At 46.0% G+C, this 23,470-nt stretch overlaps 1 protein-coding gene and 1 long non-coding RNA gene across 25 annotated transcripts in view; both read left to right on the top strand.

The window, feature by feature from the left end:
- LOC114601412 (protocadherin gamma-A5) overlaps nucleotides 1-15,537 on the top strand; it is a 315,625-nt gene extending 300,088 nt beyond the window's left edge. For all 23 annotated transcript variants that reach the window (XM_077933478.1, XM_077933488.1, XM_077933491.1 and 20 more), the window contains exons 3-4: nucleotides 3,149-3,237; nucleotides 12,610-15,537. In XM_077933478.1, coding sequence (XP_077789604.1) covers nucleotides 3,149-3,237; nucleotides 12,610-12,866 — 346 coding nt within the window. In that variant the 3' untranslated portion in view covers nucleotides 12,867-15,537. The remainder of the gene's footprint in view (nucleotides 1-3,148; nucleotides 3,238-12,609) is intronic.
- Nucleotides 15,538-19,087: 3,550 nt separating this feature from the next.
- Nucleotides 19,088-22,173, top strand: LOC144328755 (uncharacterized). 2 transcript variants are annotated; one of them, XR_013394064.1, is made up of 3 exons: nucleotides 19,088-19,289; nucleotides 19,411-20,281; nucleotides 20,391-22,173. It is a non-coding gene; the product is annotated as an uncharacterized LOC144328755 (long non-coding RNA). The 2 variants fall into 2 exon arrangements; XR_013394063.1 differs by having other exon boundaries at nucleotides 19,411-22,173.
- The last annotated feature ends 1,297 nt before the right edge of the window (nucleotides 22,174-23,470 follow it).

Here is a 23,470-nt window from a genome sequence, read left to right as displayed (position 1 = left end):
ATTCTGCTTTCCCACTTGTTTATTAGATCCTCTCCTTTTATTGATTGCACTATTTCTATTAGTTTCATTTAAGCCTCCCTAGGCACTTGGCTGGCTGAAAGGCAGAGTAAAAATGTATGGCAGTAAGTCCCATTCAGTTCAACAGGGCTTTCTCCCAGGTAACTGGGCATAGGATTACACCCTAATAAAGACAAGCAATTACTCTGGTAACTGGCAGTCTGTTTTATGTTCAGACTTTTCTACTATCTTCTAAACAAACTTAAGATGGCAAGTTTTATTTCCTTGTTTTTAATTAGAAACTATCTCAGTTAAATTTTCTCTTTTTTAGAACAATACGGATTATTTTCTTGATAAATGGTCCTTTGGGTGTAAATATCATTTCAGCCAACAGCATATTTGGTGTTCAAAACGTAGACATTGCATTATTCTCAGCAAAAAAACCAACACTATTCCTGGTGTTGAGCCAAAGAAATAGATGGGGGATACTGCTGGTGTACAGTTGTCATGGCCTTCTGGTGAGGCTTTGGCCTCATAGCAATAGTTATCTCCTGTGTGAGCTCATTAAGATGATATTGACAAGCTGGAACGTGTATAGAGGAGGGCAGCCAAGATGGTTAAGGGTCTGGAAACCAAGCCTTATAAAGAATGGTTGAGAGAGTTGGGTATGTTTAGCCTAGAGAAGAGGAGACTGAGAGAAGATAGGTTAGCCATTTTCAAATCTCCCTCGGGAGGTTGTGGACTCTCTTTCCTTGGAGGTTTTTAAGTAGAGTTTGGACGGCAATCTGTCATGGATGTTTTAGGTGAGATTCCTGCTGCATTGTAGGGAGTTGGACTAGATGCCCCTTGGGTCCCTTCCAACTCTATGATTCCATGAAATATCTAAAGGGCAGTAATGTGCCCATTCTTGAAGGATCCTACCCTGGACCCAGAGTTTTATGACAATACTGCTTTGTCACAAACACCCTGTTTTAGGTGAAGGTTCTAGAGAAGCTAGTGATAGCTCAACTCCAGGTACTCTTGGAAGAAGCAGATTATCTGGACCCGTTCCAGTCTGGGTTTGGGAAATGAACTGGCCTCAGTCACCATGGTGGATTGTACTCTTAGTAAGTGCCCAGTGATTACTTTTTTAAAAGTATTTTAGAGTATATTGCGGACATTGGGAAAGCATTGAAGGCCAATCAGTGATGGAGTTGCATGGTTGTCCCTACAGCTGCACTTATTTGGAAGTAAGTTCTGATTACTTTGAATCAGTGGGACCGGCTTGTAAGTACACAAATAAGGTCAGACTATAAATCAATGCAAGGAGTAGACACCAGGATATTAGAATAAGCTGAGTCAACAGCTCAAGTAACAGTTTTACAGGCAGTGTAAAGTGGTTCTGCAGCTGAAGGGATCTGCTTTGGCATCTTGATTTGGTAGAAAGTGCTGCCAATTTCCCCGTCTCCCATACCGCCTTTTGTTTTAATGTAAGCAGCAAATAGAGCTTTGTGGGTCCAAAAGACTTTGATTGCACCCCTTCATGGATGTGACTTGATAGAAGGGGGGGGGAGTTTTATTTTCCCGTGGCATTGTGCCACTTATTGTTAAAAAATGAAATATATATGAAACATGGCTTTTCAAGAATGAGAGAGAAACAGTGGCTCTCCTAATCCACCTGGATCCTTGCACCCTGACATGAAACTCCTGGCTCACAGTTTCAGAAGAGAGGAGTAAGAATCTACCATTACTTATTGTCAGGATACAGAGGCACATACTCAGGCACAAATGCATTACAGACTCTCCAAGTGTCCCTATTTTCCAGGAATGTCCCTGATTTAGAGACGCCATCCAGGTTTCTCATTTGATCCTGGAATGTCCCACTTTTCCTTAGAATGTCCCTATTTTCATTGGAGAAATGTTGGAGGTTGTGGAGTTATCTGACCCCTGAGCCATCTGAAGGCAATCCTGTATAGGGAAGTTTTTTTTAATGTTTCATGTTTTATTATGTTTTTATATGTGTTGGAAGCTGCCCAGAGTGCCTGAGGCAACCCTGTAAGATGTGTGGGGTATAAATAGTAAAATTATCATTATGGAATGGAACGCCCCTGTTCTCGTCGGAGAAATTTTGGAGGGTATTACCACATAATGTGGGACGCGGGTGGTGCTGTGGGCAAAACCTCAGCACCTAGGACTTGCCGATCGCATGGTCGGCGGTTCAAATCCCCGCAGCGGGGTGAGCTCCCGTCGTTCGGTCCCAGCTCCTGCCCACCTAGCAGTTCGAAAGCACCCCTAAGTGCAAGTAGATAAATAGGTACTGCTTTATAGCGGGAAGGTAAACGGCGTTCCGTGTGCTGCTCTGGTGCCGGTTCGCCAGAGCAGCTTTGTCACGCTGGCCACGTGACCCGGAAGTGTCTGCGGACAGTGCTGGCTCCCAGCCTCTAGAGTGAGATGAGCGCACAACCCTAGAGTCTGTCAAGACTGGCCCGTACCGGCAGGGGTACCTTTACCTTTACCACATAATGTGTAACTTATGTGTTGAGCTTCTTAACTGTGTTCAGCAAGTTATTGTCAGTATCCTAAGTGCACTAAGGGGGCAGCATGCCCTGCTAAACAGCATGCCCAGTTATTGGGGATTGGGGCTCCAATAACAGTAAATTCCAGAGGGGTAGACCTGTGAGCAGCAAAAATAACAGATGTTTTTGTCATTTTTGCGGCATGTGCTTTGTGAATCATGAGTTGCATGAAATACTGAGGAGAAAACTTCAAGCATCTGCCAAAGTAGGCTCTAGTCCACAAAAGCTCATGTCACAATAAATCTGTTTTAATGTGCCATAAGACACTGTTGTGTACCAGAGAGAATGTCTGTAGGAAAAGTTTTTTTCTTTTCCTTGCATAACAAGCTCACTTGCACAACTTTTAAAGGGACAGTAGGTTTGCTTTGCAGTCGGTTCCCAGTTAAGAGTACACCCATGAAGAAATTAGTCCCTCAAAAAAGGATACCTCCCTTGTACCATGTGCTTTCTCCCCCACCCCACCCCACCCCCCAAAAAACAATACTAAGAATAGACTGTGCTGTGTGTGCTGTGTGGAGGAAGCGATCCCTTAGATTGTTAACCCTGTGTCTCCTCTGCCTCTTTTTAATGTTTCATTTGCTTTCTTTTCTCCTTAGGTCTCAGAATGGGGATGAGAATGGGACTTGGCCAAACAACCAGTTTGATACAGAAATGCTTCAAGCCATGATTCTTGCATCAGCAAATGGTCAGTTGCAGCTAACATGTTCACTAATGTTATTACTTTCAGCTATGCTGGGTGTGTGTGTGTGTGTGTGTGTGTGTGTGTGTGTGTGTGTGTATGTGTGTGTGTGTGTGTGTGTGTGTGGAGGATATTTAATGTACATGCCTGTAAAAGTTTATACAGAAAGCTTGTACTAAAACAGCTTCAGGGTTATGGCAAGAGAGCCAAGGTTTGCGTGCTTCCTGAATAGCTGTGCCGCTATTTATCACCATACAGAATTCCATGGCAAATGGGCAGCTGGCTGGTTTGCAACTCTTTGTAGATTAAAGGGCTTCTTTGTTCTTAGAAGAACTCTAATCTCTTAGTCAATTAATGTTTGTATACAGGATTTTTTTCTTTAAAAAAAAAGCTCAACATAAAAATAGCTGGAGGCGGGTTCCCAAATATTGTTCACATATCTGCCTACACATCTTAAACAGTCCTGGTTAACAGTTGCTCAGGCTGGTTTAGGACACTGACACGCATCTTTGGAATTAAAGCATTTACATTTTAAAACAGAGAGGGTTAGACTGCGGAAGTTCAGTTCAGCTCTGAAATGTGTCTTGGTAAAAATAGCTTTAGGGGGTCCATATGTTCACCACTGTCTCTCAGCAAATCCAGATCCAATTTCCTTGCTTTGCGAATTAAAGGATTGCTTTTGAGCTGTCTTCTGCACAGTTCCAGGGACCAGGAAGTCGGAAGCTGCCCCACAAATTGCAGATTGCCTGATGAGCAGTGGCAGACAAGCCAGCGTTTAACTTTATAAAGAGAATCTCAGACAAAAGTCTCACAATTTATTTTGTTGTTGTTAATGTTTATTTGTCACTTTTCTAACACAGAAGAGTGCCCCAAAGCAACTTAACTGGATAAGACATTAAAACTCTGTATAAAATACAGTCATACCTCGGGTTGAAGTCGCTTCAGGTTAAGCCTTTTTGGGTTGCGCTCTGTGGCAACCCGGAAGTAATGGAGTGTGTTACTTCTGGGTTTCGCTGCTCGCGCATGTGCAGACGCTCAAAATGACGTCATGCGCATGTGCAGAAGTGGCAAATCGCAAGATGCGCGGACGCGGGTTGCGTTCGCTTCAGGATGCGAACGGGGCTCCGGAACGGAACCCGTTCGTATCCAGAGGTACCACTGTACAATACCTTAGCATGCTGACCTATGAATATGAAAGCATCACTTACTACCCTCCCAATTAATAGTCACAGCCCTGGGTAAACAAATAGGTTTTAGTCTGGTGCCTAAAAGCAAACAACAGTGGTACCTGGTGAACTTCCCAGGTGTATTTCACAAACGGGGAGCCGCCACTCTCCACACCTCCCTCAGAGTAGGCACACCAAGAAGGACCTCTGTTGATATTTATGTGGGGTCACATGAGGAGTGGTGGTTCTTGAGGTATTGGGGTCCTGAGCCACATAGGTAAAGGTAAAGCTACCCCTGCCCATACGGGCCAGTCGTGTCCGACACTAGGGTTGTGCGCCCATCTCACTTAAGAGGCCGGGGGCCAGCGCCATCCGAAGACACTTCCGGGTCACGTGGCCAGCGTGACATCGCTGCTCTGGCGAGCCAGAGCCGCACATGGAAACGCCGTTTACCTTCCCGCTAGTAAGCGGTCCCTATTTATCTACTTGCACCCGGGGGTGCTTTCGAACTGCTAGGTGGGCAGGAGCTGGGACCGAAAGACGGGAGCTCACCCCACCGCGGGGATTCAAACCGCCGACCATACGATCGGCAAGTCCTAGGCACTGAGGTTTTACCCACAGCGCCACCCACGTCCACCAGAGCCACATATGGCTGTGTTAGTAAAAACCAGCAGTTTGAATTGAGCCCAGAAACCAATTGGCAGCCCCTGCAGGCCAGAATTGGTGTTATATACTCAGATTGCCTTATCCCAATCAGCAACCTGGCTGCCAGCTTCTGAACTAGCTGCGGTTTCCAAACCATCTTCAAAGGCAGCCCTGTGCGTAACACATTAATCTAATTTAGAGGTTACCAGAGTGTGGATAACAGAAGTTATCACTGTCCAGAGGTTATCACTTGTGCCTCAAGTGACACTAAAAGATCCAGAAGTAGCCCCAAACTGTGTACCTGCTCCTTCAGGAGGAGTGTTAACCCCATGCAGAACAGGCTGAACCCCAGCCATCCGGTTTAGTGAAGCACCCAGTAACAGCACCACAGTCTTATCTAAATCAAGCTTGTTGGCTCCCATCTAATCCATTTATTAGTGCTAGGCACTTGAGTAGCATATCCATCACAACTCCTGCAGCTGCAAAGAGGGAAACAAAGCTGCATATCATCAGCACAGTGCTAGCAATGCACTCCCAAAATGCAAAGGGACCTTACTCAGAGGTTTCATGTAGATGCTAAATTGCACAGGGGATACAATTGACCCCTGTGGAACCCCAGTTTGGAGGCTCCATGGGGACAAACAACAGTCCACAAGCATTCCATTCTGTAAATGCAGCACATTCCCATCCACACTGGATCCAAAACACCACAAAATTAGGCAATCACTTCACAAACTAGCTGTTATCTGAATGTTGAAATCCCTGACAATTGCTTATTTAATTACGTAGTTAAAATTGCAAAATGCACATAAAACTAATCCTTCTGAAGACAATGTGTTTTCTCGATCAGGTTATTCAGAGGCTGACCTCAGTGGGACTTACTGTCAAGGAAATGTGCAGAATTGCAGCATGCTTGCAAGTTTTAGATGTGATATCTTGCCTGGGGGTAAATACGGCTAGCTAATCATCACATTTATCCTTGCTGAGCTGACATCTCCAAGTGGCTTGTCCACACGGAGCATTATTTAGCTGTTAATCCACTTTCCCCATGCTCATAGGGCCAGCAGCATTGCCTCTGCCCATGGAGCCAACTCCCACGGGAGCCAAGGCACCCAAAGGTCTCTTTAGCTTCCTCCCACCCAGTGAGACCAGCCAGGAGGAAGTGATCTAGCAGCTGCTTGTTCTGTGGGCAAGTCCAGACACAGACAATGAGGAATAAGTTGTGTAAGGAAAGAACACTGCCAAAGCCTCTCTTCCTTTGGCACCTTAGAGAGGGTGGAGGTAAAGGAGCTGCATGTCAGGAGGCAAAGAGGAGGACCAATGCTTTGCTGGGACCAAATGGGGAGCACCCTGGCAAGGCTGGACAGATCTCCCAGGTGGGCCACCTGTTTTCTACCAGACAGAGCCCACTCTGGATCTACAAAGGGGATCTGGTAGAAAGGGAAACAGAGAAGCTGTAGCAGTTCCTGGGGGGGGAGGCAGGATCTAGCTGCCCGTGCACCACACACATTTAAGAGATTTCGGTGCCTGCTATTTGCGGAACCTCTCTCCCAAGCCACATAATGGGCTTAGTTCAGCAAAGCACACAAGCAAGCGAGATGCATTCAAGCAATCCTGCTGTTCACGTCAGTGCTTTCTAATGGCCATTTAAGCAGATTTCCCCCATTATTTTTGCCAAATGGAGGTGGGAGGGGTTTATTAAGCATTCCCCTCCTGTCTTAGCTGTAGCCTCTGCAAATCAACACGGATAGTGGTTAACGTCTGCTCCAACAGGCCCTGTTTGCCAAGTCCCTCTGCACAGTCAGGGTTCATCCAGACTTTATTTGGTGCTGTGCTTCTAGGCACAGGTCTGGGCTTCAAAGCTCTGTGTCCAAGCAGTTTTGTTTTGTTTTGGGTCCTGGTGCTTACCCCACGGAAACCTGCTCTTCACCACTGAATCAGAGCAAAAGGCAATCGGAGTTTCTATGGATTGACATTTAATCTGATTCAGTGGTAAAACGTGGGTTTTCCCCAGGGAAAGCACCAGGACAAAAAACAAAACAAAACGCTTCTTGGCTATGGAACTTTAGAGTGCGGACATATGCCTGGAAAGTGCAACACAAAAGAAAGCCTGGATGAGCCCTAAATCACTGTCCTGAGTTTGTATTCCAGGGAGCGTGGCTTTAAAAAATAGGTTACTGTGTCTATACATTCACTGGATTTGCTGCTCGCGTTGGCTCCCCCCACCAAAGGCTCTGGAGATCACATCTCTGCCAAGCGACTGATGCCTATCCAAATGCTTCCAAATGTATTTGAGTTGCAGCTATTCTGCAGTAACTACAAGCAGATGCATTTGTCTAATAAAATAGTCTGTAATGTTGGGATGTTGTTTTTTTCAAAGGAAAGCTATTTTTGTTGCGCAGTTTTAGCCCAACGTAATGCCAGTACTGAATAGTGGGTGTGAACCGCCATTCAGTTCATGGTGTGAGAATAGTTTCTGTATTTTTATCTTTTAAGGCTATGGGGTTAATCTATTAGTTTCAAATGAAACTGCATTGAAATATTGACAATGCTGATTAAAATGCAGCTGTTTATATTTGACTCAGCTACAAACGCAGATCAATTTTTTATTTTCACCTTATCCTTCAAAAAAATGTGAGGGTGCTGTGAGCTACCTATCTATGTGCAGGGAGGTTTTGGCAGCGGAGCATTCAAAAAACAAATAAGCAATAATGGTTGTTTCCCCCATACAGTGGTACCTCGGGTTAAGTACTTAATTCGTTCCGGAGGTCCGTTCTTAACCTGTAGCTGTTCTTAACCTGAAGCACCACTTTAGCTAATGGGGCCTCCTGCTGCTGCCGCTGCGCAATTTCTGTTCTCATCCTGAAGCAAAGTTCTTAACCCGAGGTACTATTTCTGGGTTAGTGGAGTCTGTAACCTGAAGTGTATATAACCTGAAGCGTATGTAACCCAAGGTACCACTGTATTTTGAAAATACAAAAATCTGAAGTGGCTGCTACATTTTATATTTACAAAATATGGGGGGGGGGGGGGCAGCTATGGTTGTTTTCTTGTCCCAGTAGCTGTTGGTGCAACCTGAAATCTGTTTTGCACCCAACGGAGACTAATCTAAACACTCCCTGTACTCAAAAGTAGCATTTTTGTTTATCTTAAGAAAACTAATGTACTGTGGATGATATCCAGCTAAGACAGGGTAGATCCATTAAAATTAATAGACCTAGTTAATCCACTGATTTCACTGATTTCACTGAGTCTAATCTGAGAATGACTAATCTTGGCTATCACCCTTTCCTTACAAGCGTTGTGCAGGATCCCATCATCTTCTAAGCCAGTGTTTGTCACACAGTGGCCCTTGGGCCACCTTCGGGGGGGCCTCATTGCCACAGTCTGCCCTGGCCCCTAGCCATGCCACAGCCTTTGGGCTGGACCAACACCTCCATTCCTGCTGCGTAAAGGTGACCAGGAGACAAAGAAATTGGAGAGGGAGAGCAGGGAGGAGAGGAGGAAGGTTTCCTTCCTCTGAAGGGAAAAGGCCAGGGGAGGTGTTGAATGAAATTAGAAAGCAAGATAACTGGGAATAGAAAGGAGGAAAGAGGAAAGAAACTGGCAAGGGAAGAGGGGAGAGTTAAGTTGCAAGTTGTCTGTGAAAGGAGAATGGGAGATGAAATTAGAGGAGATGGGTGGGAAGGAAAATATATAAAAGCAAAGCCTTCTCCACCTAGAGCCTCTGGATCAGCAAATTCTAGCTAAAATGGGGAGGTTGAGTCATAATACCTCCAGTGTCACTCCTTAGCCTGAGCAGAGCTGAGTTTTGAAGCATCTTGCCACAAGGAAAGGGCTTTGGTAAAGAATCTAGCAGTTTCCAAAGATGGATAAGATATCAGTAGAAAATATCAATCTCTGCCCTCATCTGCCACCACATTGTGACTGGCTCTGCCTGTACTGCCATTTTGTGACTGGTGGGCCTCAGTTATTTCCAGCCATCTCAAGGGGGTCCTGGGCACAAAAAGTGTGAGAAGCCTTGTTCTAATCCATTTCTATGGTCACTTGGAAAAACTGTGCTTAACTACAAAGACTGGGGTGACATCCATCATTAGCCATATTCAGAGGTCATTCATAGATTGCATTTTTAATGAAGCACAATGGAATGGTCAATCCATGTTTCTCTTTTTAGTAAATCTCCTCCTCATCCATTAGCATGGTTGTTGAGAGAGAGAAAGAGAGCTCTGTGAGAAACTATTATTTGCAAAGGTTCTGAAGAGCCTAGGAATCTCTTCAATTAGTTTTAAAAACGAGTTCTTTTGAAGCATCAAAGAGAAACCCTCTAGGCCCATATCCTAGGGCAAGCAGATAGGGAAGTACAGCACAGATTAGAATTAAAGCACCGTAGAAAATTAGAAATTCCAAAGGGCCTAATTTTTACATCCTGAGTAGATATTTTAGAGACAGATTATTTATTTGGTTGGTTAAAGAAAAAAAAAGAACTTTAAGAGGGTGTAAGCAGATGAGCTAAGATTGCATGGGGGCAGATGGGAGAGAACCTGGCTTCTGTGCACATAGGAGACTTGCATTCTATGATAAAAGGAAACTGCCTGGTGGAATGTTGCTGCATGGATTTTTAGACACCACCTGTCTGCAGGCCCCAGCAGGTCTCCCTGGACTGAACTGTCTGCTGTTAAATAAAGGTCCGAGCATTTGTGGTGGTCAAAGCTCAGGCAACAGACATAAGTGTCCATAGCGCCAGTGATAAGCCCTTGAGCTCTCTGGGCAGGTTCTGTTTCGGAAACAAGCAGAGACACAAGCTCATTTATTTTTGCCTGTTCGAAGATTTGCTTTCTTAGCCTCCTGTTGGCCATAAGAGGTGAGACACAAAAATGCAGGTCAATGTGAGCATGAAATAAATCAGTGTCTACCTGGGAGGAGGAGGAGGAGGAGGAGGAGGAGGAAGACTTCTTAACCCTTTCATCTGCTCTAAATCGCTTCATCTGTTCCACATCTTCTCAGGCTGTTTCTCCCCACAGGGAGCCACAGGAGGAAGAGAGGCCACGACTTGCTCCCAATAGGGGAGGAAGGCAGCTTGACTAAAGGATTAGGCAGCCCCTTTCCCCTTGGGACCCTGCCTGTGGTCCTCTCAAGATTTTAGCCTCTCACAGGTGCTTTCCCTTCAAATCAAACTGTTGTATGAAAAAAGATCTGCAACTGTAGGAGTATAGAAAGCAGTCAGCGTAAAAACCAAAACAAGAAGCTAGGGCGCTGCAAACAAGAAAACAAAAGAAAGTTAAGTTTTCAAGGTGCCCCATAAAAGTTTATTGTGATGATTGATTCTCAGCACATTTCTGAAAAAGTTTGCATATTTTTAGGGGCTTTTTTTTTTTTTTTTTGGAACACTGGTGAAACATAATGTTGAGGCCAAATGCAGCTTATTAGAAAGCTGGAGTGTATATGTGCATAATATGCATATAAGATACAATAATTGCTAATATTTTTAAGCAGAACTGTGGGGGAAGCTGGTTTCCCATTGAGATTAAGGAGGAAAACAAGAAATTGGGGAGGGGGACCTGTGCATATTGAAAATCTAGACTCCATCCATACCCAAGGTCCACCAACTGAAGCCAGGCACAACAGGGATTTATGGAAAGGAGCTACATAGAATTAAGAAATAGAGCCTCTCTTAGCATGGTCATCTCAGGAGTATTATTATTTTTTTCGTACCAGAACTGAGCTCACTGTCACAGAAAAATCTACTCTGGGTCCTGCCCTCTGCCTAAACATTCTTCCCCTTCACAGCCAAATTGAGAAAGAAAACAACAGCTGCTTATTAAACAATTGGGAGTCAGGAACCCTCCCCAGACAATCTACTTTAAATAACCCAGAGGTCTGCCAGTAGATCTTGACATACCTTCTGCCCACCTCAGAGCTAGAGCAAGGCTAGGCAGAGGGCGAATGGTGAGTGACTGGCAGAGTTACTGCAGACCCTCTGTTGCCTGGTAGTTGCTGGACTTACATGGGTCTTGATCTGGTACAGCAAAGCACTTCTCGCGTTCTTAAGCAAGAGGGCAGAGAGGGGTTCAGTCATGCGATTGACACAGACTGATCACTCAATATTTTTAAACAATTAAAGTATATGTGCTCTCTTTCTTTATAAATTTAATCTTCTGTGTGGGGCAACTGACGTTTGACTTAATAAATAAATTAACCAAAGACCATGCAAAACTAGAGTCTGCCAGTCCATGCACTTGGATGTTATTCTGGCAGCCGGCTGCTATTTTTCATTTAAGGAGCCTGCTGTGCATAATAATCAAAGCCCATCTCATGCCAGAGGGCAGAAAAGCTTTACCAGGGCAGCTCAATTGGACGGTCTTTTCTCATTCGAGTTCCTCAGTCAAATTACAGCACAGAAGTGGGTTGGTAGGTCACTAAGAAGAGATAAGGCAGCGGAGAAGACAGATTGTCCTTTCCCGTTTTAAGAACACAACATGTTTAGGGGTATGTGTACCCCTGCATCCCCCCCAGAAAAAAGCACTATTTTAAACCCATTATTAAAAACCCATGCATAACTGCTAACTCCTGGACAGAATGTCTCTCCTCTAGCCAAAATCAAAATAGTTAAGTCCATTGGCACAATTTTAATACCTCTTCCTGTTCCTCCTTGCTCTATTGTTGCTACACATTCAGTATTTTCATATATTCTTCATATTTTGGGAAGTCAAATGAAAAGGAAGCTCCAGAAATAAGCATGGCACAAAGAAGTCCATAGAAGGGTATACAGGCAAATGTATTCATCATCAACAAAAGCTGAGTTTCAGGCCACAGATGGCTCATCTTCAGTGAATCTAAAATAAGTAGAAGCATTTGTATTTTATAAAATACAAATATGTCATTGTTTACTGTAAAAGGAGTGTTTATCTCTCATTAAAGCCAACTGTTAAAAAATGGAAAACTTAAGTCTATAGTGCAAAAATTACAGGGACACATCCCTAACCCACACGCCTGCACACACGCACCACTGCTGCAGTAGCACAGCCGATTACAATGCAAGGCATACAAATGAGAGGTCACAGAAGACACACAACACAGCACCCATGTGGCTCCCTGGCCATGAGGCTCCCTGCAAAAAGCACACAGCCTTTTTGGGATGAGGGTTTAACACCCACCTTTTTGCCAAGCAGCCCAGGCATGCAACAAGGGCATAGTAAGATTGCTCCTAAGAGCTCTGAGTGTGCTAGCAAGCCTCTATTTGTTCTTGCTGAGAGTTTTCCCTTCCTCTCCTCTGGGCTTCAGGGAAAAGCAGGGATTTATTTTTGCCGGACTACAGGATGCCACTTCTTCAAACCAGAGCTTTCTGCATTATCACTCCCAGGCCTTGTGCACATGCCAAAGAGCTTGCTGTTCATAAGAATTCTGGGGGCGGGAAGGTGGGCTGAGTGCATCTTCCCTAGATGATGTGTAGTCGAGACCCTAAATTATACATTTACATGTAGCAACGACTATGCTAAGAATTTGCCCTTCTGACTTTTCTCCCCCTTCCAATCTCCTTCTCTCAATCCCCCTCCCTGTGGTGGTGTAGAAGCCGCTGCTGCCGCCGCCGCAAATCCTGATGGGAATTCTACTCTGGGAGGAGGAGCAACAGCAGCAGGCACAATGGGCCTCAGCACCAGGTATGGCCCCCAGTTCACCCTGCAGCACGTCCCTGACTACAGACAGAACGTGTACATCCCTGGCAGCACAGCCACTCTCTCCAATTCTGCAGCCAAGCGGGATGGGAAACCTGCAGCCTCCGGAGGTGGAAACAAGAAGAAGTCAGGGAAGAAGGAGAAGAAGTAAGATTCGCAGGATGACACATCGCTGCCACCTTAGATCTAAAGGGCAGACTCTTCCAGCATTCCCCCAATTCATAGCCTAGGATGGAGGATGAATGTGAATTTGTGGTTAACCATTTTTAAAAAATAAAAAAGTGTGGAACATTGCGAATGTACATTGCTGTCATCAGAGCTAGGAGAAAGTCTCCTACTGTTAGTCCTCCTGATGTAAAAGTATCTGGAAACGAAGCAAACAAAAAAAAAAGCCCTGTGGATAGTGATGAATTATAGCTTATACTCTCATGCAGATGATCTAATATGCAAGGGTGTCAGATCTTTGGAATATTTTTCTCTCCCATTGCTTTGCTCCAGAGGGATCTGTACAACATACAAGGCTTAGGGTGGGCCCTGTCCATTGTAAATAATTCTTCTAAACAGGGGTTTTGATTTATACATTTTTCCATTTAAAGAACATTCTCACTTCCCCCAAATTTTGATGAATGCTTTCTGTCCCCACAAAAATATCTCACTTGGAATCCTTGTTATGAAATTGATGAGGGGATGCTTTAGTTTCTGCTTTTTTATTTTAAAACAGTGTCCATCCTGCATTATTAGAAGGGAATGAGTTTCAACAGCATTTTTAAAAGTTAACCAATGATGGTTGAAAAAATAAAACTGAAATGGTTATACCTAAGAGGCAAGGCGCACAAACACATTGCTATGGGAAGCCTCCCAGAGGCAGAGAATGCCTCACATGGTAGGAAGATGGGGAATTTTGCCAGTGTTGATTGATTTACAGTGGCCTCTGAAGAGACAACACATCTCATCTACACTTTGATCCATAAATATTTATGTGTACAGTAATTGTTTTCTGGAATAAGTTTAAGGAAGTCAAAGTCAATCGCTTGTGAGTATAGTGAGCTGCCGCTCCTCCTTTAAGCACTGAAATAGCTCTGTTAGTTCCACAGGCAGACGCCTTCTGTCAGTGAATGGGCTCTGGTGGCCTTGTAGGTAGAGAATTAAAACAAAAATGGAATGCTTCATATTTTCTGCACATCGAGCTGCATGCAAAACATTCACTTCACATCTACGGTAGGCCAGCTGCCGCCTCCCAACCTAGAATAGAGAAGTCATTGCATGCCATATACAGCATGATGTAAATATGCTGTGAAGTGCCCACATCCTGGTGGAACCTGAGCATTGTCTGTCTGTGAGTAGAGTTCAGTAACAAGATGCATTGCCCTGGATCAGAGCAGTAGGAAAGTTTCCACACGCCTAGGCAAGCACAGCTAAAGAAGGCCCTTGGTTTGCTGGCCTTCTTCACGCGCTGATATTAAGCGAACAACAATTGGTCTGAGGACGCATGGGGCCAGGCACAGATCAGGGATGCCGGAGCTGGAGCTGGGCAGGGATTTCTGATACCAAGCCCCCAAGGCCAAGTTCTGAACGTTAGAGAAGTGAGTAACCATTGGTGCACTGAAGGTCCTTGGGACCTCTGCTATCACCCCCACTTGGATATAAATCCACTGGATTTAAAGTGAATAGTCATAAATCCCTTCGCTGTGTTTCGAAATGACTTGTTTTAGGGTTTTTAGCCACATTGTTTCATAGCCTAGTATGGAGAGGAAGTGAGCGTTTCCCGCTCCCTGTGCATTTTATCGGCTTGTGTTCTCATCTCTTTCCTCGCTCAAGCGCAGCACAGACTAGCAGGGAGCTTCGGCCTGCTGCTGGCAAACTCAGGTTGCCTTTCTATAGAGGCACTGACCAGCCGAGGGCAGAGAAGCAGCATATTTCCAACATGGAGGGCTAATCACTAGGCCAGAGATATATTACTCTTTCTTAAACCTTTGATAAGGAGCTTGTCTGAGATGGTCTGGCCTTCTATGAGCACCTCAGGTTAAACATCTGACGACTTTTCAAAACATTGCGGACCAGTCTCATTGGCTGTGTAGTCTTGCACTGCTAGAGCGTATCTGCTGCCTCCTGTGTGTCTAGAAAGCGGGATTTGTCTGTGGGAAGAAACTTCAGTCGACGTATGGTTTTTGTACTGATCCCAGTCACCCACCCACCCCTTGTGTTTGGTGACTGCACTAGAAACAGTTTACATAGTTAGTTAAAGCAGAGCGCAATCCATTGGGAAGTTCTCCTGCACAAGCTCGGCTGGAATCACCAGAAGCCACACAAGCGCATGGCAATTCTGTCCTGCAGCCTCTCTCCATCTTAACAGGGCTGATGCAGGTGAGCTTCCCCATAGGATTGCGCCTGGGGCTTATTATGTACTGAAGTAGTTATTATGTGACTCTTCTCAAAGTACTGTAGATTAATCTTAGTCATTCTCTTTTTCCTTTTAATCAATAAGCTGAAAGTAGTGTAGTAGTGCTGAAAACCTAGTGATGTGTAGGTTTCTTTCTTCTTTTTTAATCTTAGTAATTGAGTTGTGGACATCAGTATTTTTTTTTATTCCTTTGTATCTTCTTTATGTGTGCTCTTTGTGCTTTTAAATGTATGTGAATTGAAACACACTTACTGTCCTTTCAATGTGTCTAATATTGAACTATACTTATATATTATATATATGCTTATATCCTTCTTATATCCATATAGACTGACGTCAATGTGTTACACGCAAGTTTTATACTCTAATATTTATATTGCTCTTTTTTCTTTGGGGAAAATAATAAAATCTTTTCTGCTGATGCGTTTGTTGTGATTGCTTCTGAAGGACGAAAAGGAGGGGAGAGCAAGAATATGGGAGTGCTAGACTGGAAACCCCACCCCCAAAGTATTGAAGGCAATGTGGCAGAGGCAACAATGCCATGCTTCTTTCCAGCAGCGCCCCTGGTAGACAGGTTTTGCTGGCTTTTGCAGTGTTCCGAATCTTTCAAACATGGAAACCTATTTTCTTTACCAAGAAACTGCTGCTGCTGCTGCTGCTAACAGATGAGAACTTGCCTCTGGGAGGGAGAGAGCAATGGGCACCTGGTTTAACCTATACATTAGCCATTGGGAGTGGAACCCATTCTGACTGGACCATCTGCCCTTTTCACCGGCTCTTTTGCATTTGTGCTCTGAATAATAGATAAACAGGGCACACCTGCAGCACTGTCTCCTCAGCTATCAGTGATCCTGATCTGTTTCCACAGAAAACAAGAAAGCCTGGCTTAAGCCTATGGTAAACAGTTCATGAACAATGTAAAGCAGGTGTAAATAATGCAGAGAGATGTGTCATATGCCCACTAGGGATGACTGGCATGATGCCACCCCAGTGGTAAGGGCAAGGGGGAAAGAGAATGGCACAAGAACCCGGCCCCTTGGGAAATATGGAGACTTCCCTAGTCCCTGTGAAGGGATTTGTTGCAGGCTCTACAACCCAGCTTTCTTCATTTCCTGTCTTGGTTGCTTTTCCAATTAGTGCCACCATGTTGATTCTCTTTAGAACCTCCCTGTGGTATTCATGGGGCTACAGAGAACACAAACACCTTGCCCAAGGAGAGAATAGGGATAGACAATGTGACTAAACCAATCTCACTCCAACAAACAGGGATGGAAGGGATGCATTTCTGTGTGCAAGAAAGATGACAGAAAAGGAAATGAAGCCCCCTCTAGAAATACCACGCTGAGCCTTAGGCCTAGCCCTCAATTAGGCAGGAGGTGCTTGGTGTGTACCAATTAAGAAGGCGGGTGAAGATTCACATGATTGACTGCTTCTCTATATTGCAAGGAAGGGGGAACTTTCCATTTAAAAAAATATAATGGCTGGGAGAAGATTCTAGTGTAGCTTCATCATGAAACCGGCCAGTTTTATTTGTTATGGACACTGTAGAAGCATTCCTGAACGCCCTTAGCTACATTCTGAGGTGGTACAGTGCAGGCACAAATTTACCTCAGCAGAAATGTTTGTTTGTTTTGAACACATATCCTGCCTTTCCGTCACTGAGTTGAAGGAGGCATACATCCCCTTAACAACTCTGTGAGGTACATTAAGTGGGAAGAGTGACTGGCCCAAGGTCCACCCAGTGGGGACATGAACCCGGGTCTCTCCAGTCCTGCAACATTATAGCAGGACTTCCTTTCTTGGACAGCTTTAATTTTTGGTCAAAGTGCTTGGAACTAGCCTGTCAAACTTGGTGGACAGCGTGGGAGGAGAAGGAAGGTGATCCATCTAGGCAAAGCCTGGGCTTCTTTCTAAGAAATGAGACTGTCAACTTACGTTTCTTTGACTTACCCTGTTCCTGTGCCTCACACATAGACATTAAGCAGCCAAAGTCTTTCCTGACATGGAAATAAGGTCCTGAGAAAAGTGTCACCTACTAAACTTCCCTATGCCAGCTTCTGTAAAGAGAACTGCAGGAGCAAGCAGGCGCATTGTTCACAAGGGGGTGCAGAACAGCCAGCGCTTAAATATAGATAGTATGGCCTAATGGGTCTAAAATTATTTCACTGGAAATTTAGTCATGACTACTTGCATCGTATGCATATTTAGAGTGTTATGCACATTTAACTTGGAGTAAGTTCAACTGAATTCAATAGGACTTAATACTGAACAAACGTAGGGTTGTGCTGTCAGTCAATTAAGCAAATGATTAAATTTGCATGAGAGTGAAACCAGTATTTCCACAACAAAAAATGCATTAATTGCTTTTAGGTGAGGGCTTAAAGGAAGCATTCCCACTGTTGTTTGAGGGCAATTGTTGTTTGAGGGCAATGTGATGTGGACTTTGCAAATGAAATGGGAACACAATCAGCTGTAAACACACCCTACACTCTGGTGAGCATAAGCCCCATGCCTATTCCCACAGTTCCTGTACATGAAAAGCTTCCAAAATGCACAGTACTGAATTTCTCCTCGCCTTGTCGCTGGCTGGAGCCATCCTGGGCAATCTGCAGATGTCCGGAGTGCTACAGGAAGGGGGCTAATTACGGTAAAGACTCAGGTCAGACGTCAAACCACAACTCTGAGATTCTCAATGTACAATGGGCTAATCATGGGGTGGAGAGCATCCAGCCCACAGACCAAATTTAGGTCTAAACTTCAGATCTTTCCGGTTTTTGCTTTGTTTACTTGGCCACTAAATGCTGAAGGCCCCAAGGTGTAGAAGCAGTTTGTCAATTTAGTCACCATGCTAGGCAAACCATGATTATTTTATTTATATTTGCAATATTTTAAGCTACATATATATATATATAACAGTTGGTTAACAGCATCTGTTGTTTTTTAAAAAGAAACATTGGTTTTTTTAAAAAAAAGTCTAAAACAGCAGCACCTAAATATGGCCATGGGGGGAGGTATTAATGATCCACTGAAAGACAAGCAGCAACAGGACGAGAAAAGCTTCTCTGGGCTTGGTGCCTCCTTGCCGTCACAGAAAAGGCCCTGCCAGTCACCATGCCAGCCTGTAGTACTTCTGGTGGTAGTGGAAGTACATGAAGCAGAGGCCTCCATGAATATCTTCAGGGTCAGGCAGTTCCATAATACAGTGTCTGCAAACCCATTTCACAGTACGGCTTCTGATTCTGTTCTACGAACTGATCTTCAATCACTGTGAGTCTGGATATTGCAAAGGCCTCCCTTGGCCTCTGGTCCATAAGCAATGGGATTTTTGCATCTGTGGAAGGTTTATACATATGAAATTGGCATGCCCAATAACTAAGCCATCTAGCATAGATAGCTTTTTGCGATGGCAAAGCTCCACTAAGATGGCAGCAGTACTGTCTTTATTTTTCAGTACCAACCTCAACCGCATAGAAAGAGCTCAGTGGTGGCGAGTAGGAAACCCCCTCCCTTTTGTGTTATTGTTCTATACTTACTTATTTGGTCCATTTATTATCTATATAACAGAGGCAAAATCGGGAAAGTGACCCCCTGCACAGTGCGCACCCACCCCTTGCCACCCCTGCTGAAGCCTTGCTTCCTGGGGTCACGCGGCAGCGGTGGCAGGTTCCATGTTCTGGTGACATCTTGCACCACTCTTGCAAGGTCCTGGAAGCCACTGCCATTTGTCCCCACTTCTTTGGGTCAGTGGCTACACCCCTTGGATTTTGCTGCCTAAGGTCTTGGGTCTGCCTCACAGACCACGTGGTCTTTACTCCTAGTTTGGTCCTTTGTCAAGCTAGTCCTAAAGAAGCGGGGGAGGGGAACTGCCTGTCAGCACCATCTTAATTCATAAAATGTCAGACATGCACCAGGTGCTAGCTTCCCTGCACCATTTCCTCAAACTATTCCCCCCCCCCCCACCTTCCAAAAAAAAAACCCAGCAGGGTAAGCTCCCGGGCGGCTGGTTCCCTTCGCTTCTGCCTAGCGCCTTTCAGCAGAAGGCCTTTGCTTAGGACACAGTCCAAACAGGGGCAGGAAGCATAATGGGGGGGGGGCGAAAGAGAAGACCCCGTCCCTCGCCCCTCCCAAGAATACCATTTGCCGACAGCAACAAAGGAAGCAAAAGGAAAACAGGTAAGATGAATGGTGGGGGCGGAGTGAGGAGCACAAGAAGCCAGAGGTGCCAATTTGAATAAAATATTGGGGGGAGGCAAGCCCCGCCCCGCATAATTCCTCCCTCTCCCCTTGTCCGCAGGCTTCCTCGAGGCTCAGCCCCCAGAGGCCGCGGGAAGGCTCGCTGGGTGCGGAGCGAGGGCACCCCAGGGTGCCGGGTCGGGGCAGAGAGGAAAGCCGTCCGGCATCTCGCGTCGCCATGGAGAGATCTCAGGCCGGAGTCCCTTGCAGCCTCCTCGCGAGGAGAGTTGCTGGGCGGCGGCTGCGAGGAGGTGCGCGAGAGAGGGGGGCCCGGAATACAACGCTCCTCTTCCAGGAGGTCTGCGCCTTGGGCGCCGAAGAAGGCGTCTGGGTGCGCGGAGGAGGGGCGGGCGCGAGAGAAGTCCGGGCAGCCGGGAGAAGGAAGAGGGAGGACGCGCGCGCGCACGCGCCCTCCTCTTCCTCTTCTTCTTGCAAGCCCCTGTTGCCATAGTGACGAGGTCTTCCTCGGGCTCTGGCGCCGATGCGGGAGTCGGCCGCCTCGAGGGGCGCGCAGGCTGAGCGCTGCCTGCTGGAGCCCCGGAGCTGGAGGCGACCCGGAAAGGAGGGGGCGAAACGCCGCTTCCCTCCCCCCCCCCCCCGAGAATTGACCCAAAGAGGCGCCTCTTCGCAGTCGGCGCGGCTTTTTCTCCCCGCCAGCGCACAGCGTTGCGATCTCGGCTGTTCTATAATAAATGCGCCGTTTCCGAAGGGCGGCTTGTCTTATCTGGTCATGAACATGAAATAATATTGGGGTTCGGGCAAGGGAGAGGGCGGATGTGAGAACTCACACCTCGGCTCTGGCGGGGGGGGGGGTCATCACACGCATACAGTATATATAACCAGCTACTGCGCCTTCAACAGCCCCTCGGCAGGGCAGAAATTCCGCAGAAGCATTTCCTCTCCATGCCAAAGCCGAATTTCTCCCCGTTCAGGTACTGGCTCCGTTAGAACATGGCGCATTTTCCCATCCCACCCAAAAAGGGAATTCCGCAGCCAGATCAAAGGTTTAATCTCTCTCTCTCTCTTTTTTTTTTTAAACAGACCAACACAGACCAGATCCAAAACGGTAACAGAAGAGCAGCTCTTTGTCCGTGAGAGCGCGGCTGGCTGGCAAGTCGGGGGCTGCAGCGCCCGGGGAGGGAGGGGGGCAGAGCGAAGGCGCGCACCTCCCTCGGGCAAGCGGGCGGAGATGAGCATCTCTGAATGGATGCTCTGTGCCGGGAAAGGCGGGGGGGGGACCCCTTTGTGTGGGCGGCAGATTAGATCAAGCGCCACGTGCGCTGGGAGCCCCATATTTCCCCGATGGGATCATCCCGCAATCTGCCCCTCGTGACCATCCGCGGATGCAGCTGCCTGGTGTCTCCATGCAGACAAATTGTGGGCATTTCCGGAGCCAAACGCCCCACCCCCGCTGAAAAAAGCTTTTGTTCCAGTTTCGGTCCTCGATTCTGTCTGCCTTCTTAATTGGGGCGAGGGGGGGGGGCATCCCATCCAGCAGAGTTGGCTCATCCCGGCTGACAGTGGCTCCTCCTTTGCCCCCGAACTGTTAGCCCAGTCGCTGAAGAAGTAGCCAAGAAGCGCGCGGCGCGCCTTTCTTCGTCCCCGCTCCCAGTCCACTGCCAAATCACAGGTTGTGGCTAAGTATAGTAACCACAAATGTACATCCTGGGTTCATCGGCATGGCTTTTGGGGAACGTGCAATCAATCACCCTTTGCATTCACTCATTTCTGTGGTCATTGGGAAGAATTCAGTGCATCACACTAGCCTGCCGCTCTGGAAGGAAGGGAAGATCAGTAGCTTCAGATTGTAGAAGCAGACAAAAAACGGAGTGATTCCTTCCTTTACTTTAGTGAAAAGGATTGGACCTGATCTGCAATTACTGAAGGAGGGAGAGAGAGAGATTAGAAGAGAATGATTTGTTCCTCAAGGCCAAGGAAGTTAATCAGCTCCAGTTGCAGTGTATCGGGGAGGGGCTGGGTCTTTCTCTGAAGCACCGGCTGGAAGAAGAGATGGGGGAGGGGAAGTGGCCTTTCCCCCCCAGTCCCTGAAGGGTTGCCCTCTGCCCCAGCCTTGGCTGGATGGAGTTAGCTGCTCTGAGTTAGGGCAAGGATCACAGGACAATTAATGAGCTCTGCTGCTGGCTGCTAATCAGAAACAGATCAAGGCCTCACACCTGACCCCAGCCAGGGAGAGAGCAGAGTGGAGCTCAGCCAGCACAAAGCTGCAAAAAGGAGTGCGTACTCTTTCCTGGAGAGCATCCTGTAACAGGAGGGAAGCAGTGGAAATCTGGCTCTGACTCAGGACAGTTGGCCAGGAAGGTTCTGTCTGCGACACATTGTCCTGCAAGTTGCTTCTGCTCATAGGGACCCTCTGACAGATCCCAGATGGCCCAAATGGCACCTCGTATTTAGCCATGTAACAATGAACCAAAGTCTACAAAGAGAGACACAGAAAAGGCAAACAGTGAAATAAGTTTTGTGAACAGTGAACTGCTCTATTGTCAAGAATATGTTTTGAGAGGAGCCTCTGTTGGAGAAATACCAGACAACAGCTTAACAAGCCAAAGTTTTCAAGCAGACTGAGGAAGAGCAGGAGGGAAGGGCTTAAAAATTGTGAGGAGAGGATGGAAAATCTGAAGATCTGTCGGCATGCCTGCTTTAAGGTCAGGATGAGTGGGACTAAGAGAAGCAAAGTGAATTGCATTTATATTGACTATTGACTTTAATCCATTTTTATTTACTTTTGACCTTATTTATCCATCCTGTTTTATTAATAGGGAAGAGAATGCACTCTTGTAATAAAAAGGTGAAAAACAAGAACAATCCCTGTTGTTATTTGTCAAGGGAAGGCTCTGTTACAGAAGCAGCTCTCTTGAGAATAATGGCCTTCTCACCCCCAGGAAATTCAAGGCAGGTAATGATGCTGGCCTCCCACATTCAAGGGAAGGTATAGGCAGGACATCTGATCACTGACAACCTTCCTGGAAGCCTTTCAGCTGAATCCTCTGTGTGTTTACTGAGAACTAGCGCACAGAATCAGATTTGTAGAGTTGGAAGAGATCCTAAGGGTCATCTATCCAAGGGTCATTTATCCAACCCCCTGCAATGCAGGAATCTCAGGCAGATGACCACCCTACTCATGAAGTAACCAAAAACCAAATGAAAATGTATGCTAAGCCAAGCATGGGCAGTCTATAAAACAAAGAAGCAAAGCACAACAGGCCATTAGCAACAAGCAGCACAAAAAGAATAGTTCACAATGAACCTGCAAACTCTGCCCATGTGCAGAAATTGTACACAGGCCTTGCCATTAGGCAGAGTAGGGCAGCTGCCTCAGGCGGCTGGTGCTGGGAAGGCAGCAAAGTGTGCCGGGGGGTGGCAAGTCAGAGGACAGAGCTGTGGGGGCTACACAGCCTGCCAGCCAGCTATAACCTTGTCTAGAATGGAGGATGCTGTCCTGTCTTTGGTGTGGAAGCCAGATTCAGCTGCCATTACAGTGGGCTTCTGTACCTGTCACGGAAAGGCACATCCAACGTGAGTAAAAGTAAACCCACAACCACGAATATAAGCATAAAAAAAGCAGCTGCCAGAGCCAGCCACTCAGTAATATCCAAAAGCAACACGGTGACCAAGTACAACAATGCGATGTCAATATAAATGCTTAATAGGCCTAAGGCCTATTAAAGGAAATTCAGAACAACCTGGTATAGTCCAGAGTACATGCTAGTGTTTGTGTATTATTCTAATAATTCTGTCTGCATGAGAGGTATATTCTAATGATCCCATAATGCGATTTTGAGCATGTGGGGTAGTTGTGGGACCAAGAAGCAAAGTATGATTCTTAGTAAGCAATTTGATTTAGATCTATAGACAATATCAGAAGGATACCCCCTGGAACTCAGAGAATCTGCTAGCATGTCAGCATTTTTATGAAAATCATGATCGAGAGAGGAATTCCTTTTCAGATGTAGAAATTGTCCATAAGGTAAGTTGTCCCTCAATCGTTTGGGGTGAAAGACTTATGTTTATTGGGTTCCAGGTTTTCAAGAGAATCCATCAATAGTGCCTATTTTGTGACTTTCAGAGATTTAGAAGATTTCTGTTTATTTGGTTTTCAGAGA

The sequence above is a fragment of the Podarcis muralis genome, chromosome 8, assembly GCF_964188315.1.
Source record: "Podarcis muralis chromosome 8, rPodMur119.hap1.1, whole genome shotgun sequence".
Taxonomy (NCBI): Eukaryota; Metazoa; Chordata; class Lepidosauria; order Squamata; family Lacertidae; genus Podarcis; species Podarcis muralis.
The sequence above is the reverse complement of the archived record's forward strand: the minus strand, read 5'-3'. Positions and strand labels throughout refer to the sequence as shown.